The 17,693-nt window shown below is 46.6% G+C and overlaps 1 protein-coding gene across 1 annotated transcript in view; it reads left to right on the forward strand.

Annotated features, from left to right (window-relative positions):
- The window catches only part of suclg1 (succinate-CoA ligase GDP/ADP-forming subunit alph), a 140,545-nt gene that overhangs the window by 37,098 nt on the left and 85,754 nt on the right, over positions 1-17,693 (forward strand). Inside the window, exon 2 of the mRNA XM_068028779.1 lies at positions 8,794-8,894. Within this exon, the coding sequence (XP_067884880.1) occupies positions 8,794-8,894 (101 nt within the window). The remainder of the gene's footprint in view (positions 1-8,793; positions 8,895-17,693) is intronic.

Below are 17,693 nucleotides of genomic sequence, written 5' to 3' on the forward strand. Positions count from 1 at the left end.
GCATTGGTAGGGAGGGAGTGAATGTTGAAGTTGGTGGATGGGGTGCCAGTCAAGCTGGCTGCTTTGTCCTGGATGGTGTCAAGCTTCTTGAGAGTTGGAGCTGCACCCATCCAGGCAAGTGGAGAGTATTCCAACTCACTCCTGACTTGAGCCTTGTGGATGGTGGACTGCATTAGGGCGACAGGAGGTGGGTTACTCGCCGCAGAATTCACAGCTTATGACCTGCTCTTATAGCCACAGTATTTATGTGGCTGGTCCAGTTCAGTTTCTGGCTAATGGTAACCCCCAGGATGTTGATGGTGTGGGATTCAGTGATGGCAATGCCATTGAAAGTCAAGGGGAGATGGTTAGATTCTCTCTTGTTTGAGATGATCATTGCCTGGCACTTGTGTGGTGCAAATGTTACTTGCCACTTATCAGCCCAAGCCTGAACATTGTCCATGTCTTGCTGCATATGGACATGGGCTGCTTCTGTATCTGAGAGGTCACGAAAGGTACTGAACATTGTGCAATCACCAGCGAACATCCCCACTTCTGAACCTATGATGAAAGGAAGGTCACTGATGAAGCAGCTGAAGATGGTTGGGTCTAGGACACTCCTCTGCAGAACTCCTGCAGTGATGTGCTGGGACTGAGATGATTGACCTGCAACAACCACAACCATCTTCCTTTGTACTAGGTATGACTCCAACCAGCGGAGAGTTTTCCCCCTAATTCCCATTGACTCCAGTTTTGCTAGGGTTCCTCGATGCCATACTCGGTCAAAAGTTGCCTTGATGTCAAGGGCTGTCACTCTCCCCTCACATCTGGAGTTCAACTCTTTTGTCCATGTTTGGACCAAGGCTGTATTGAGGTCAGGAGCTGAGTGACCTTGGCGGAACCCAAACTGAGCATCAGTATGCTGGTTAGAATTAGAATTAGAATTAGAATATTACAGCGCAGTACAGGCCCTTCGGCCCTCGATGTTGCGCCGATCATCTGACCTACACTATTCCATTTACATCCATATGTCTATCCAATGACCACTTAAATGCCCTTAAAGTTGGCGAGTCTACTACTGTTGCAGGCAGGGCGTTCCACGCCCCTACTACTCTCTGCGTAAAGAAACTACCTCTGACATCTGTCCTATATCTTTCACCCCTCAACTTAAAGCTATGTCCCCTCGTGTTTGCCATCCTCATCCGAGGAAAAAGACTCTCACTATCCACCCTATCTAACCCTCTGATTATCTTATATGTCTCTATTAAGTCACCTCTCCTCCTCCTTCTCTCTAACGAAAACAACCCCAAGTCCCTCAGCCTTTCCTCGTAAGACCTTCCTTCCATACCAGGCAACATCCTAGTAAATCTCCTCTGCACCCTTTCCAAAGCTTCGACATCCTTCCTATAATGCGGTGACCAGAACTGCACGCAATACTCCAGGTGCGGCCTCACCAGAGTTTTGTACAGCTGCATCATGACCCCGTGGCTCTGAAACTCGATCCCCCTACTAATAAAGGCTAACACACCATATGCCTTCTTAACAGCCCTATTAACCTGGGTAGCAACTTTCAGGGATTTATGTACCTGGATACCAAGATCTCTCTGCTCATCTACACTACCAAGAATCTTCCCATTAGCCCAGTACTCTGCATTACTGTTACTCCTTCCAAAGTGAATCACCTCACACTTCTCCGCATTAAACTCCATTTGCCATCTCTCAGCCCAGCTCTGCAGCCTATCTATGTCCCTCTGTACCCTACAACACCCTTCGACACTATCCACAACTCCACCGACCTTCGTGTCATCCGCAAATTTACTAACCCACCCTTCTACACCCTCATCCAGGTCGTTTATAAAAATGACAAACAGCAGTGGCCCCAAAACAGAACCTTGCGGTACACCACTAGTAACTAAACTCCAGGATGAACATTTGCCATCAACCACCACCCTCTGTCTTCTTTCAGCTAGCCAATTTCTGATCCAAAGCTCTAAATCACCTTCAACCCCATACTTGCGTATTTTCTGCAATAGCCTACCGTGGGGAACCTTATCAAACGCCTTACTGAAATCCATATACACCACATCCACGGCTTTACCCTCATCCACCTGTTTGGTCACCTTCTCGAAAAACTCAATAAGGTTTGTGAGGCACGACCTACCTTTCACAAAACCGTGCTGACTATCGCAAATGAACTTATTCTTTTCAAGATGATTATAAATCCTGTCTCTTATAACCTTTTCCAACATTTTACCCACAACCGAAGTAAGGCTCACAGGTCTATAATTACCAGGGCTGTCTCTACTCCCCTTCTTGAACAAGGGGACAACATTTGCTATCCTCCAGTCCTCCGGCACTACTCCTGTCGACAATGACGACTTAAAGATCAACAACAACGGCTCTGCAATCTCCTCCCTGGCTTCCCAGAGAATCCTAGGATAAATCCCATCTGGCCCAGGGGACTTATCTATTTTCACTCTTTCCAAAATTGCTAACACCTCCTCCTTGTGAATCTCAATCCCATCTAGCCTAGTAGGCTGTATCTCAGTATTCTCCTCGGCAACATTTTCTTTCTCTACTGTAAATACTGACGAAAAATATTCATTTAACGCTTCCCCTATCTCCTCTGATTCCGCACACAACTTCCCACTACTATCCTTGATTGGCCCTGTTCTAACTCTTATCATTCGTTTATTCCTGATATACCTATAGAAAGCCTTAGGGTTTTCTTTGATCCTATCCGCCAATGACTTCTCGTGTCCTCTCCTTGCTCTTCTTAGCCCTCCCTTTAGATCCTTCCTGGCTAGCTTGTAACTCTCAAGCGCCCTAACTGAGCCTTCACGTCTCATCCTAACATAAGCCGCCCTCTTCCTCTTGACAAGCGCTTCAACTTCTTGAGTAAACCACGGCTCCCTTGCTCGACAACTTCCTCCCTGCCTGACAGGTACATACTTATCAAGGACACGCATTAGCTGCTCCTTGAATAAGCTCCACATTTCGTTTGTGCCCATCCCCTGCAGTTTCCTTCCCCATCCTACACATCCTAAATCTTGCCTAATCGCGTCATAATTTCCTTTCCCCCAGCTATAATTCTTGCCCTGCGGTATATACCTGTCCCTGCCCATCGCTAAGGTAAGCCTAACCGAATTGTGATCACTATCGCCAAAGTGCTCACCTACATCTAAATCGAACACCTGGCCGGGTTCATTACCCAGTACCAAATCCAATGTGGCATCGCCCCTGGTTGGCCTGTCCACATACTGTGTCAGAAAACCCTCCTGCACACACTGGACAAAAACAGACCCATCTAAAGTACTCGAACTATAGTATTTCCAGTCAATATTTGGAAAGTTAAAGTCCCCCATAACCACTACCCTGTTACTCTCGCTCCTGTCGAGAATCATCTTCGCTATCCTTTCCTCTACATCTCTGGAACTATTCGGAGGTCTATAGAAAACTCCCAACAGGGTGACCTCTCCTCTCCTGTTTCTAACCTCGGCCCATACTACCTCAGTAGACGAGTCCTCAAACGTCCTTTCCGCCGCTGTAATACTTTCCTTGATTAACAATGCCACACCCCCCCCTCTTTTACCCTCTTCTCTGTTCTTTCTGAAACATCTAAATCCCGGAACCTGCAACATCCATTCCTGCCCCTGCTCTACCCATGTCTCCGAAATGGCCACAACATCAGGATCCCAGGTACCAACCCATGCTGCAAGCTCACCCACCTTATTCCGGATGCTCCTGGCGTTGAAGTAGACACACTTTAAACCAAGTTCTTGCTTGCCAGTGCCCTCTTGCGTCCCTGTAACCTTATCCCCTACCTCACTACTCTCAACAGCCTGTACACTGGCACTGCAATTTAGGTTCCCATTCCCCTGCTGATTTAGTTTAAACCCCCCCGAAGAGCACTAACAAATCTCCCCCCCAGGATATTGGTACCCCTCTGGTTCAGGTGAAGACCATCCTGTTTGTAGAGGTCCCACCTACCCCAGAAAGAGCCCCAATTATCCAGGAAACCAAAACCCTCCCTCCTACACCATCCCTGCAGCCACGTGTTCAACTCCTCTCTCTCCCTATTCCTCTCTTCGCTAGCACGTGGCACAGGCAACAACCCAGAGATAACAACTCTGGTTGTTCTCGCTCTAAGCTTCCACCCTAGCTCCCTGAATTTCTGCCTTAAATCCCCATCTCTCTTCCTACCTATGTCGTTGGTGCCTATGTGGACCACGACTTGGGGGTGCTCCCCCTCCCCCTTAAGGATCCCAAAAACACGATCGGAGACATCACGTACCCTGGCACCTGGGAGGCAACACACCAACCGTGAGTCTCTCTCGTTCCCACAGAACCTCCTATCTGTTCCCCTAACTATGGAGTCCCCAATGACTAATGCTCTGCTCCTCTTCCCTTTTCCCTTCTGAGCAACAGGGACAGACTCTGTGCCAGAGACCTGCACCCCATTGCTTACCCCTGGTAAGTCCCCCCCCCCAACAGTATCCAAAACGGTATACCTGTTGTTGAGGGAAACGGCCACAGGGGATCCCTGCACTGCCTGCTGGTTCCCTTTCCTTCCCCTGACGGTAACCCATCTACCTACTTCTTTTACCTGAGGTGTGACTACCTCCCTATAACTCCTGTCAATAATCCCCTCCGCCTCCCGAATGATCCGAAGTTCATCCAGCTCCAGCTCCAGTTCCCTAACGCGGTCTGCGAGGAGCTGGAGTTGGGTGCACTTCCCGCAGATGCAGTCAGCAGGGACACTCTTGGCGACCCCTACCTCCCACATTCTGCAGGAGGAACATACAACTGCCTTTACCTCCATTCCCACTATTCTAGATTCCCAATAAATCTACTGAAAAACCAAACGAAAAAAAAAGTCAAAACTTGTTCGCTTAGCAATCCGACGGACTGAAGTTTTAAATAAAAAGCTTACCTTATCAACACCCTAGAGTCCTTTTTTTTTGGTTAGAGGAGGAGGGTGGGTGGGAGACACTACACGTGTAGTGTCTCGGGTACTGCCACTGCCCAAATAAATAGTTTTCCCCTACCCAGCAGTCCCCGGTCCTCCGAAACAAAAAAGGGATTAACTTGTAACTTACTGAAATTGACCGCTCAGCTGAAAGTCCGCTCCGCACCCCGTTCTATCAAGGCTGCTCCTCGCAAAAGACAAAGATTTTAAAACTGCCCAAATAAATAGTTTTCCCCTACCCAGCAGTCCCCGGTCCTCCGAAACAAAAAAGGGATTAACTTGTAACTTACTGAAATTGACCGCTCAGCTGAAAGTCCGCTCCGCACCCCGTTCTATCAAGGCTGCTCCTCGCAAAAGACAAAGATTTTAAAACTGCCCAAATAAATAGTTTTCCCCTACCCAGCAGTCCCCGGTCCTCCGAAACAAAAAAGGGATTAACTTGTAACTTACTGAAATTGACCGCTCAGCTGAAAGTCCGCTCCGCACCCCGTTCTATCAAGGCTGCTCCTCGCAAAAGACAAAGATTTTAAAACTGCCCAAATAAATAGTTTTCCCCTACCCAGCAGTCCCCGGTCCTCCGAAACAAAAAAGGGATTAACTTGTAACTTACTGAAATTGACCGCTCAGCTGAAAGTCCGCTCCGCACCCCGTTCTATCAAGGCTGCTCCTCGCAAAAAAAAAGGTTATTGCTGAGCAAGTGCCACTTGATAGCACTGTCAACGACCTCTTCCCTCACTTTGCTGTTGATTGGGAGTAGACTGATAGGGAGGTAATTGCCCTAGTTGGATTTGTCCTGCATTTTGTGCACAGGACATATCTGGGCAACCTTCCACATTGGCATCTACTCGGCAGTGTTGTAGCTGTACTGGAACAGCTTGGTTAGGGGCGCAGCTAGTTCTGGAGCACAAATCTTCAGTGTTGTTGCCAGAATGTTGTCAGGGCCCATAGACTTTGCAGTGTCTAGTGCCTTCAGCCGTTCCTTGATATCACGTGGAGTGAATCGGGTTGGCTGAAGACTGGTATCTGTGATGCTGGGGTCTTCGGGAGGAGGCCGAGATGGATCATCCACTTGGCACTTCTGACTGAAGATAGATGCAAATGCTCCAGCCTTATCTTTTGCACTGATATGCTGGGCTCCCGTATTATTGAGGATGGGGATGTTGGTGGAGCCTCCTCCTCCTGTCAATTGTTTAATTGTCCACCACCATTCACGACTTAGATGTAGCAGGACTGCAGAGCTTCATCTGATCTGTTGGTTGTACGATTGCTTAGCCCTGTGTATTGCATGCTGATTCTGCTGTTTGACATGCAAGTAGTCTTGGGTTGTTAATTTATGTACCTTCAGCATTTCTCATGCAAAATTTATGAAGGTAGAGAATTGAAGCATGGCTAGTTTTGGTGGCCCAGAGCAGTTTCACTTTTTCACCCTGCATATTACTTCAGTTTAGCTGTTCATATTGTGTTCATAATGGAAGTGTATGCCGATGTCCATGGGAGATTATTTGTTTCAATAATGTCTGCACGGTGCAATGAAATTTCATAGCTTTTTAAAAAATTCATTCATGGGATGTAGGCGTCACTGGCCAGGCCAGCATTTATTGTCCATCCCTTATTGCCCTTTAGAAGGTGGTGGTAGCTGCCTTCTTGAACCGCTGCAGTCCATGTGGGGTAGGTACACCCACCGTGCTGTTAGGAAGGGAGTTCCAGGATTTTGACCCAGCGACAGTGAAGGAACGGCGATATAGTTCCAAGTCAGGATGGTGTGTGACTTGGAGGGGAACTTGCAGGTGGTGGTGTTCCTATGTATGTGCTGCCCTTGTCCTTCTAGTTGGCCGAGGTCGCGGGTTTGGAAGGTGCTGTCTAAGGAGCCTTGGTGCATTGCTGCAGTGCATCTTGTAGATGGTACAAACTGCTGCCACTTTGCGTCGGTGGTGGAGGGAGTGAATATTTGTAGATGGGGTGCCAATCAAGCGAGCTGCTTTGTCCTGGATGGTGTCGAGCTTCTTGAGTCCTGTTGGAGCTGCACTTCTGACTTGTGTTTTGTAGATGGTGGACAGGCTTTGGGGAGTCAGGAGGTGAGTTACTCGCCTCAGGATTCCTAGCCTCTGACCTGCTCTTGTAGCCATGGTATTTATATGGCTACTCCAGTTCAGTTTCTTGTCAGTGGTAACCCCTAGGATGTTGATAGTGGGGGATTCAGCGATGGTAATGCCGTTGAATGTCAAGGGGAGATGGTTAGATTCTCTCTTGTTGGAGATGGTCATTGCCTGACACTTAAGTGGCAAGTAACATTCGCGCCACACATCAGCCCAAGCCTGGATATTGTCCAGGTCTTGCTGCATTTCTACACGGACTGCTTCAGTATCTGAGGAGTCACGTATGGTGCTGAACATTGTGCAATCATCAGCGAACATCCCCACTTCTGACCTTATGATTGAAGGAATGTCATTGATGAAGCAGCTGAAGATGGTTGAGCCTAGGACACTACCCTGAGGAACTCCTGCAGTGATGTCCTGGAGCTCAGATGATTGACCTCCAACAACCACAATCATCTTTCTTTGTGCTAGGTATGACTCCAGACAACGGAGGGATTTCCCCCTGATTCCCATTGACCTCAGTTTTGCTGTTGCTCCTTGATGCCATACTCTGTCAAATGCTGCCTTGATGTCAAGGGCAGTCAATCTCACCTCACCTCTGGAGTTCAGCTCTTTTGTCCATGTTTGAACCAAAGCTGTAACGAGTTCAGGAGCTGAGTGGCCCTGGTGGAACCCAAACTGAGCGTCACTGAGCAGGTTATTGCTAAGCAAGTGCCGCTTGATGGCACTGTTGATGGCATCACTTTACTGATGATTGAGAATAGGCTGATGGGGCAGTAGTTGGCCGGGTTGGACCTGTCCTGCTTTTTGTGCACAGGACATACCAGGGCAATTTTCCACATTGCAGGGTAGATGTCAGTGTTGCTTATCTTTGGTGTGTTAATTATTAAGTTTCTTTCATCATTTACCTTGTTAATATGGGCAAATATATAAAGATGCAATTCCTTTAAGCAAGAGATAAACCTGTTTCTGGCTGGGGCAGAGATTACCTCATGCATCGAATTATCAGGGTTTAAATGATGTTCTGGATGATTGTTGATGGTAGTGGTTTTGGTACTGGTGGGGGGTTGCTGGGGCTGCAGTCTGAGAAGAATTTCCCAAAATTACTCAAAATTACCCTGGGGTTTTAATCTAGTTTTTCGCCTCTCCTAGGAGATCACGTGGTTTCAGATGGGGTGGTGTGTCTATGTATTTCACTGCAACGGTGGAGGGGCGACATGATAGAGGTTTACAAAGTTATTAGTGGCATGGACAGAGTGGATAGTCAGAAGCTTTTTCCCAGGGTGGAAGAGTCAGTTACTAGGGGACATAGGTTTAAGGTGCAAGGGGCAAAATTTAGAGGGGATGTGCGAGGCAAGTTCTTTACACAGAGGGTGGTGAATGCCTGGAACCTGCTGCCGGGGGAGATGGTGGAAGCAGGTACGATAGCAAAGTTTAAGAGGCATCTTGACAAATACATGAATAGGATGGGAATAGAGGGATACGGACCCGGAAGTGCAGAAGGCGTTAGTTTAGGGAGGCATCAAGATCGGCGCAGGCTTGGAGGGCCGAATGGCCTGTTCCTGTGTTGTACTGTTCTTCTTTATTGTGCAGGCCAGGCTGAATGAACCAGAGGATCTTTTCCTGTCTGTCATTGTTTGTATGTGAATTGACACTTTGCCCTTGGACCTCCTTGAGTCAGTACAGCATGTCATAAATCAGTACAAAAGCGGACTTGTGTTGCTAACTTTGACCTTTTGTTAATTGCAGTGAAGCAGAGCGGAGTGAGACATTGCTACACCGGCTCAAGGCAAAACCTCTACATAGACAAAGCAACAAGGGTTATTTGCCAGGGTTTTACTGGGAAGCAGGTGCGTCTTGTTTACATTCCATCTGTATAAGAGCAGTTTTTAACTTGTCACAATTTATTTCTCATTTATAACTTTAATTTGGCACTTGGCAGGCAAGCTCTTAACTGCTTTGAAAATTCAGCCCAGAGTATTGGTCTTTCAACAATAGTGAGCGACCTTAGGCTCTGTGCAAATCAATTTCTTTAATTTCAAGTTTACCTTTAATTCAGAAAACTTCAGGTAAAGAAAAGAACTTGCATTTATATTGTGCCTTTCATGCCTCAGGACACCCCCAAAGCACTTTGCAGCCATTGAAGTTGTTTTACACTAATCACTCAAAAAAGGAAAACTTGCATTTATATAATGTCTTTCATACTGTTAAACTCTCCCAAAGCGCAAAACAGCCAATGCACTTTTGAAGTATAGTCACTGTTGCAGAAAACATGGCAGCTAATTTGGACATAGCAAGCTCTCTCAAACAACAATATGATAATGATCAGATAATCTGTTTTAGTGATGTTGATTGAGTGATAAATATTGACCAGGGCACCAGAGTAACTCCTCTGCTGTTCTTCAAAATAGTGCCATGGGATCTTTTATGCCCACCTGAGAAGGCAGATGGGTCCCAGTTTAATGTCTCATCTGAAGGATGGCACGTCTGACAGTGCAGCATTCCCTCAAAACTTTACTGGAGTATCAGCCTTGATTTTTTTTGTGTTCCAAGTTCTGGTGTGGGATTTGAACATGAAACTCACTGATTCAGAGGTGAGAGTACTCCCAGCTGAGCTACAGCTGATGGTTGTTATGTTGGGAAGTGTGGCAAATGTTTTTTTTATGCACAAGATTCCACAAACAGCCCTGAGATAAATGACTAGATAATCTGGTTTTGTGATGTTTTTTGAGGGATAAATATTGGTCAGGACACTGAGGAGAACTCTGCAAATAGTGTCATGTAATCCTTTATGACCACCTGAAAGGTCAGATGGGGCCCCAGATTAATGGCTCATCTGAACAATGGTACTTCTGATCATGGCAATTGATTAAAGATAGGAACTCACTGTGTGAGTAGTAGTAGGAATGGATATGGAGCAGTGTGACACAGCATTCATAAGCTTGGCCCGTGAGGACGGTGTTGCTTGGCCCAACATCCATAACAATACTGTCAGGCTAGGCTCCCACCTGTCAAGAATGCGGCACATTAATTTTGTCATGAGCATTGATTTTAAGCTGTTACTGGAGTTAAGAAAGGACTTGTTAAACAGTTCAGCCATGGCTGGAAAAGTCATTTGCATATTAATAGACAGTGTTTGGAAGGACAAAGCAGCCATTCCCTGACACATTCAACCCACAATGGACTTGATCACCAGACGTTGAAGGTGGGGGAGCTCGCATTCCAGGTTGGCTACTAAGATAGCCGAATACACAAACAGACTTGGTCAAACCATCTAGTCACATGAATAACCTGCCGGGCAACCTGAATTTTTTGAATTTGTACAAACAGTTTGGGCAGAAAGTCTGTTTGCTCCTGGACTGAGAAGATCTCTCTCCTGCCTGCTCCCAACTCTTTCTCACAAGCCTCTGAATCCACTGAAGACACATGAACCCCAAGAGAGAAAAGTCTCCTACATTGAAGAAAGTTTAAGAAGAATACTGGGTCCCAACAAAAAACAAGATCTCCCTACAAACAAGGACTCTACAGTGAGCTCGAAGAACCGTAACAACAACTCTTCAGATATTGCCTCAAACTTTCCACTTTATTTTTTCTTCTCTTTTCTGTCTCTGTTTGTATGTGTGTATCGCGTATGCATGCTAGCATGGGCACGTTGTGTATCCATCGGTGTTAACCGAATTAGAGTTGAAGTTTAATTTCAACTTTTTTTCTTTAAACCTAAGAAAGCCTGCTTCTGCTGGTTTCTTTGCCTTATAATTGGAAAGAGGTGAACAAGGATTCACCAAGAGGGAGCTAAAAACATGGTGTGTTTAAAATTAAGCCCTGTTATGGTAAGACCAGGCGAAGGCTGAAAGGGACCCCTAGACCTCTTTTTCACCTGGTCGTAACAATACCCTTTGTAGCAAAATTTTGAAACACTCAGAATAGATTTGTACAGGATAAATCCTAGCTGATGAAACATGACTAGATATTGCATTGAATTGTCAACCGATATAACATGCTCAAGCACTTGGAGTGGGGCACGAGCACATGATCTTTTGATTCGGAGCTGGGGGTGCTACCACTGAGCCAAGGCTGACACATTCACAGAGTTGTCGAAATTCACGACACAGAAGTAGGCCATTCCCCCATTGTGTCTGTGCCAACCAAAAAAAAGCCATCCAGCCTAATTCCACTTTTCAGCTTTCGGTCTTGTAGGTTACGATATGTCAAGTGCATATCCAAGTATTTTTTAAATGCGATGAAGGTTTCTGCCTCTACCTGCCCTTCTGCAGTGAGTTCCAGACCTCCTCCACCCTCTGGTGAAAAGAGTTTCTCTTTAACTCCTCTCTAATCATTCTACCAAGCACTTTAAATCTATGTCCCCTGGTTATTGACCTCTCTGCTAAGGGAAATAGATACTTAGTATTCACTCTGTGTTCCTTAATTTTATACACTTCAATTAAATCTCCCTTCAGCCTCCTCTGTTCCAAAGAAAACAACTCCATCCCATCCAGTCTTTCCTCACAGCTAAAGTTCTCCATTCCTGGCAACATCCTCATAAATCTCCTTTTCCCTTTTCTAGTGTGATCATATCCTGCCTGTAATGTGGCAACCAGATCTATACATGTCCTGTTACCTTTAGGGATCCAACAGTGGACATGCACTCCATTCTGTTCCTCTAAACTTTTCAGTATCCTGCTGCTTAACTCTCGCTTCTCAGGACTGAATTCCTTTTGCCACTTTTCCTTTAATTGTCAACCATCTACGTTCTACTGGAAACTCTTAGGGTGTTTCGGCTATAAGATCTACTTTACCCTAGAGGCAGAGAATTTTTTTTCAAATAAATATGACACAATGCCTCGGAGAAACTGCAGCATTTTGGATTGTAGTGGAACCAGCCAGACAAATATAGTGACATCCTTAACTTGTCTTTTTTTTGTCAATTTTGTGCTTGCAAGATGTTAGCACTGGGGACTGGAACACTTTGCATTTTGGGAACTCAGTATTAGCATCAAGCACTCCTGTCTCAGGTTTGATGCAATGCTGCTCCATGCCATTGGCGTGCATGACTCTGTATATCCAAAACCTCCCTTACACTGGTGTGACGTTTTTCTCCCACTCTAGGCATGCTACGGCTTCTCTGAATGAGATTGCTGAATAAAAGAGAGTCTTGTGCTGTGGGCCCCTATCTGCCGGAAATTGAGCCATAATTAGTTGTTCAGTGGTAATAATAGTGATGTAACTTCTTTGATTTGAGTCTAACTTTGCTGCACACCAGGGAGTGGTCGGTGTTGCAGTCCGAACTGTGGAAGCTGCATGTGATCTGAACACTGTTTATGGCGGCTTGACTTGTGACGATGTAGTCCAGCTGGTGCCAACAACGTGATCTTGGGTGTCTCCATGAAACCTGGTGACAGGGTTTAGTTTGCAAGAACGAGTTGTTGATGCAGAGGTTGTGGTAGGTACACAATTCCAGCAGTCTCTGTCCATTCTTATTCATTCTTCCAATGCCATAGCGCCCGAGGCAGGAGGGCCATTAGTCATGGTCGGCCCCAACCTTGGCGTTAAAGTCCCTCAGCAGGAACAAATGTTCGGTATTAGGAATGCTATTAATGATATTATGGAGTTCCTCATAGAACTGGTCTTTAACTTCTTGTGAGGAGCAGAGTGTTGGAGCATTGATGCTGAGCAGGTGTACTGAACCAGAGGCGGTGAGCAGTCGGATGGACAGTATGCGTTCCGAGCCATTTGTAGGTGCCTCTATCATTCTGAGCAAAGCGTTTCTGATGGCAAAGCCCACTGCATGCTGTCTTGGTTCTTCTGGATCCCTACCCTGACAGTAGAAGGTGTAGTCTTGCTCTCTTAGTGACCTGCTCACAGGGAGGCGTGTTTCCTGAAGTGCCGCAATGTCCGCATTGAGTCGACTGAGCTCGTTGTTAATGATGGCGGTCTTCCGAGAGCCGTCGATTTGTGTAAGATCTTCCGACAGGCCAGGAGACACAGTTCTGACATTCCAGCTTGCAAAACGAACGGCTGGTACCTTTCCTTTTTTTGTCATGCTCTTTGGTGTGGTATTACAGTCCACTTGTCAGGTAATGACCCTGAGCTCCAAGCGCCCATTGAAGCAGGTGGACTGGCGGGACAGAACCTTTCTGACCGAGAGGCTGCCGGGTTTGAGGCAGGCGGTAGCTGTCCAATGAGATACGACAACGTCTCCCACCGACAAAGGCAGCCCATGGCGCCCAATCTCTAGGCCAATTGAGCTGGACTTATAACCCGTAACTGCTGCCTTCCGTATTGTTTTGGTTGCTGTGAGGCGACTATAGAGTGACCTCTCCATGGCGCGTGCCTGGGCGGAATGTATGGAGGTTATGAGTAGCCTAAGCATCAAAACCCCTCTCTTGGCCTTCCTTGTGGGGTCCAAAGGAGTGCAGAGCATGACGTTTGGCACCAGTTTGGCTGCAGGAACCGCTGGAAACATGCCAAAGGTGACAAATCCGCTCTGGATTTTCTGTTGGGGATAACTCTCTTAGCCTTAGTCTCTTCCGAGATGCCCATGAGGCAGTGTGGTTGTTAGCTCGTATCCCTGAGCAGGGGCCCTAGCGAGTAGAGTACACACTCTATGCTGAGATACCCTCCACCATCCACAATAGTCATAGCAAAAGCCACAAATAGCCGTGTCCGCTTGGCACATCGGGTCCGTGCTATCCCCTGGTCATAACTCAAGGCAAATGAGTGCAGAATGAAGAGAATCCGCCTTCACCTGGAGACATTTCCCCAACAGAGCTGCACCCCGGCTCTCTGAGCCCTCGAAATGTGACTCCCAGACTGGCCTCGGACTCACGGTCACACTGGAAGCCAAAAGGGCTCTACAAATAAAATGGATAAATACAATATCAGTAAAATTTCAGTAATGGGATCTTCTCACTGCTCCTTCTCATGCATTTAAGTCTGCAGAGAAAGGAATTTTCCTCCACACAAGATCAGGTGGCAGGTTGTTCAACCTTGCCCGTCTTAGAGCAAAGACCAAAGTACGGAAAGTCCTCATCAGGGAACTCCTCTTTGCTGATGATACTGCATTAACATCCCACACAGTAGAGTGTCTGCAGAGACTCGTCGACAGACTTGCGGCTGCCTGCAACGAATTTGGCCTAACCATCAGCCTCAAGAAAACGAACATCGTGGGGCAGGACATCAGAAATGCTCCATCCATCAATATCGGCGACCACACTCTGGAAGTGGTTCAAGAATTCACCTATCTGGGCTCAACCATTACCAGCAACCTGTCTCTCGTTGTAGAAATCAACAAGCGCATGGGAAAGGCTTCCACTGTTATGTCCAGACATGCCAAGAGAGTGTGGGAAAATGGCGCACTGACACGGAACACAAAAGTCCGAGTGTTTCAAGCCTGTGTCCTCAGTACCTTGCTGTACAGCAGCGAGGCCTGGACAACGTATGTCAGCCAAGAGCGATGTCTCAATGCACTCCATCTTCGCTGTCTCCGGAGAATCCTTGGCATCAGGTGGCAGAACCGTATCTCCAACGCAGAAGTCCTCGAGGCAGCCAACATACCCAGCATATATGCCCTACTGAGCCAGCGGCGCTTGAGATGGCTTGGCCATGCAGCCGCATGGAAGATGGCAGGATCCCCAAGGACGTATTGTACAGCGAACTCGTCACTGGTATCAGACCCACCGGCCATGTCTCTATTTTAAAGACATTTGCAAATGCGACATAAAGCCCTGTGACATTAACCACAAGTCGTGGGAGTCAGTTGCCAGGATCGCTAGAGCTGGTGGATAGCCATAAAGGCGGGGCTGAAGAGTGGCGAGTCGAAGAGATTCAGCAGTTGGCAGGAAAAGAGACAGAAGTGAAAGGAGAGAGCCAATTGTGTAACAGCCCCAACAACCAACTTTACCTGCAGTGCCTGTGGAAGAGTCTGTCACTCTAGAATTGGCCTTTATAGCCACTTCAGGCGCTGCTCCACAAACCACTGACCACCTCTACGCACTTACCCATTGTGTCGAGACAAGGAGGCCAAAAGGAAAGGAAGGTAACAATAGTAGAAAGTGGCCATTTATCGCTGTGTTTCTTTTAAAATGGAAGTGATGATTGCAAAAGGAGCTTTGCTACAGAGAGGAAAAATATGGTGTGACTAGCTTGCCATGTGGAATTTTAAAAATTTGCTTCCTGGTGACAGGAGAAAAGCTGCCTAAATTTGCAGATGACTCCAAATAGAGAGGGGTTTCAAAGAGCAGGGAATATAGAAATGAAATATGAGTGTTCTGGATAGGATGGGAAGGAGGGTTTATTAGTGGAAAATGGTAAGTTAATGAGACCAGCAAAGGAACATTGGGGATATAAACTCAATGTCTACAGGCAACAGGACGCAACACAGGATCTGGGGGAACAAAAACAAGAAATGCTGGAATCACTCAGCAGGTCTGGCAGCATCTGTGGAAAGAGAAGCAGAGTTAACGTTTCGGGTCAGCGACCCTCGCTGACCCGAAACGTTAACTCTGCTTCTCTTTCCACAGATGCTGCCAGACCTGCTGAGTGATTCCAGCATTTCTTGTTTTTGTTTCAGATTTCCAGCATCCGCAGTATTTTGCTTTTATTACAGGATCTGGGGGTACAGTAGTGCAAAGAAATACATAGTGCAGTGTCTAGTAGCAATAAGGAAATCTAATGAATTATATCCTGATGTGTAGCTAGGAAATTAGAGCACAAGTCACTGATGGAAATAATGGATCTGTTCAAGGCACCATACAACAGCAGGGCTATCGTGGCATTGGAAGCAGTGTAGAAAAAGACAGTCAAATTGATACCTAGCTTCAGGCACCTTACCTCGGAACAGATGAACAGCATTGGAATGTTTACTTTGGAGAACAGAGGTCTCAGGAGAATTTCATGATTCTTAAGCAAGTCGTTTAAATGAACTTCTAATATATTTGACATTGTCACAAACACTAGTTGCAGGGGACATGGGCTCAAGTAGGAAGAGCATGGACTTGTTCGATTTAACTGCTTTACACAGAGGGTGGTGAATGGTGAAATGGGCCACTTGGAGGCAAATAATGAGGTATATTTTAAATATTTCAATTGGGTGGATATCAGAGGAGATGGGCAATTGTTGAGCATTAGTATTTGGGATTGGCCAGAGGGACCGAGAGCATTCTGTGTGTTAGATTCTCAAGCATGCTCCCAGATATTTTTCATAGTGCTTAATGTGTGATTATTTTAGAATCATACAGCACAATAGGAGGCCATTTGGTCCATTGTTTCTGTTCTGGCTGTTTTGAAAGATCTATCCAATTCATCCCATTACTCTGCTCTTTTCCAGTAGCCCCGCATTTTTTTTCTTTTCAGGTAGATATGCAATTCTCTGTTCAAAGTAACTATTGAATCTGCTTCCAACATCCTTTCAGGCACTGCATTCCAGACCATAATTTACTGTGTAAAATAAATCTTCCTTCTTTCCCCCCCACCTCCCTGCTTTTTTTTTTAACCAATTATCTTAAATTTATGTCCTCTGGTTACTGCTCCTTGTGCCAGTGAAATCTTCAGTTATTTTCACAAAACCTTTCATTATTTTGAACACCGCAATTAAATCTCCCCTTAAACCTCTCTGCTGTAAAGAGAGCAATTCTCAGGGGTTCCCTTTCCTCCTGTAGCGCTCCATCCGGCTTGATTCTTGTATAACTGTCATTTGAATCACCACCTTGCATTTTCTTGTTCTCCATTTTTCGAGACAGAAATGTACATATCTAGTATGAACTCATGTACCCATTTTACATTGTAGATTGTTGGGGCAAATCTTTTGGGCCTCCTTATCTCGAGAGACAATGGATACGCGCCTGGAGGTGGTCAGTGGTTTGTGAAGCAGCGCCTGGAGTGGCTATAAAGGCCAATTCTGGAGTGACAGGCTCTTCCACAGGTGCTGCAGAGAAATTTGTTTGTTGGGGCTGTTGCACAGTTGGCTCTCCCCTTGCGCCTCTGTCTTTTTTCCTGCCAACTACTAAGTCTCTTCGACTCGCCACAATTTAGCCCTGTCTTTATGACTGCCCGCCAGCTCTGGCGAATGCTGGCAACTGACTCCCACGACTTGTGATCAATGTCACACGATTTCATGTCGCGTTTGCAGACGTCTTTATAACGGAGACATGGACGGCCGGTGGGTCTGATACCAGTGGCGAGCTCGCTGTACAATGTGTCTTTGGGGATCCTGCCATCTTCCATGCGGCTCACATGGCCAAGCCATCTCAAGCGCCGCTGACTCAGTAGTGTGTATAAGCTGGGGGTGTTGGCCGCTTCAAGGACTTCTGTGTTGGAGATATAGTCCTGCCACCTGATGCCAAGTATTCTCCGAAGGCAGCGAAGATGGAATGAATTGAGACGTCGCTCTTGGCTGGCATACGTTGTCCAGGCCTCGCTGCCGTAGAGCAAGGTACTGAGGACACAGGCCTGATACACTCGGACTTTTGTGTTCCGTGTCAGTGCGCCATTTTCCCACACTCTCTTGGCCAGTCTGGACATAGCAGTGGAAGCCTTACCCATGCGCTTGTTGATTTCTGCATCTAGAGACAGGTTACTGGTGATAGTTGAGCCTAGGTAGGTGAACTCTTGAACCACTTCCAGAGCGTGGTCGCCAATATTGATGGATGGAG

This window comes from Heterodontus francisci, chromosome 1 (genome assembly GCF_036365525.1).
Source record: "Heterodontus francisci isolate sHetFra1 chromosome 1, sHetFra1.hap1, whole genome shotgun sequence".
Classification (NCBI taxonomy): domain Eukaryota; kingdom Metazoa; phylum Chordata; class Chondrichthyes; order Heterodontiformes; family Heterodontidae; genus Heterodontus; species Heterodontus francisci.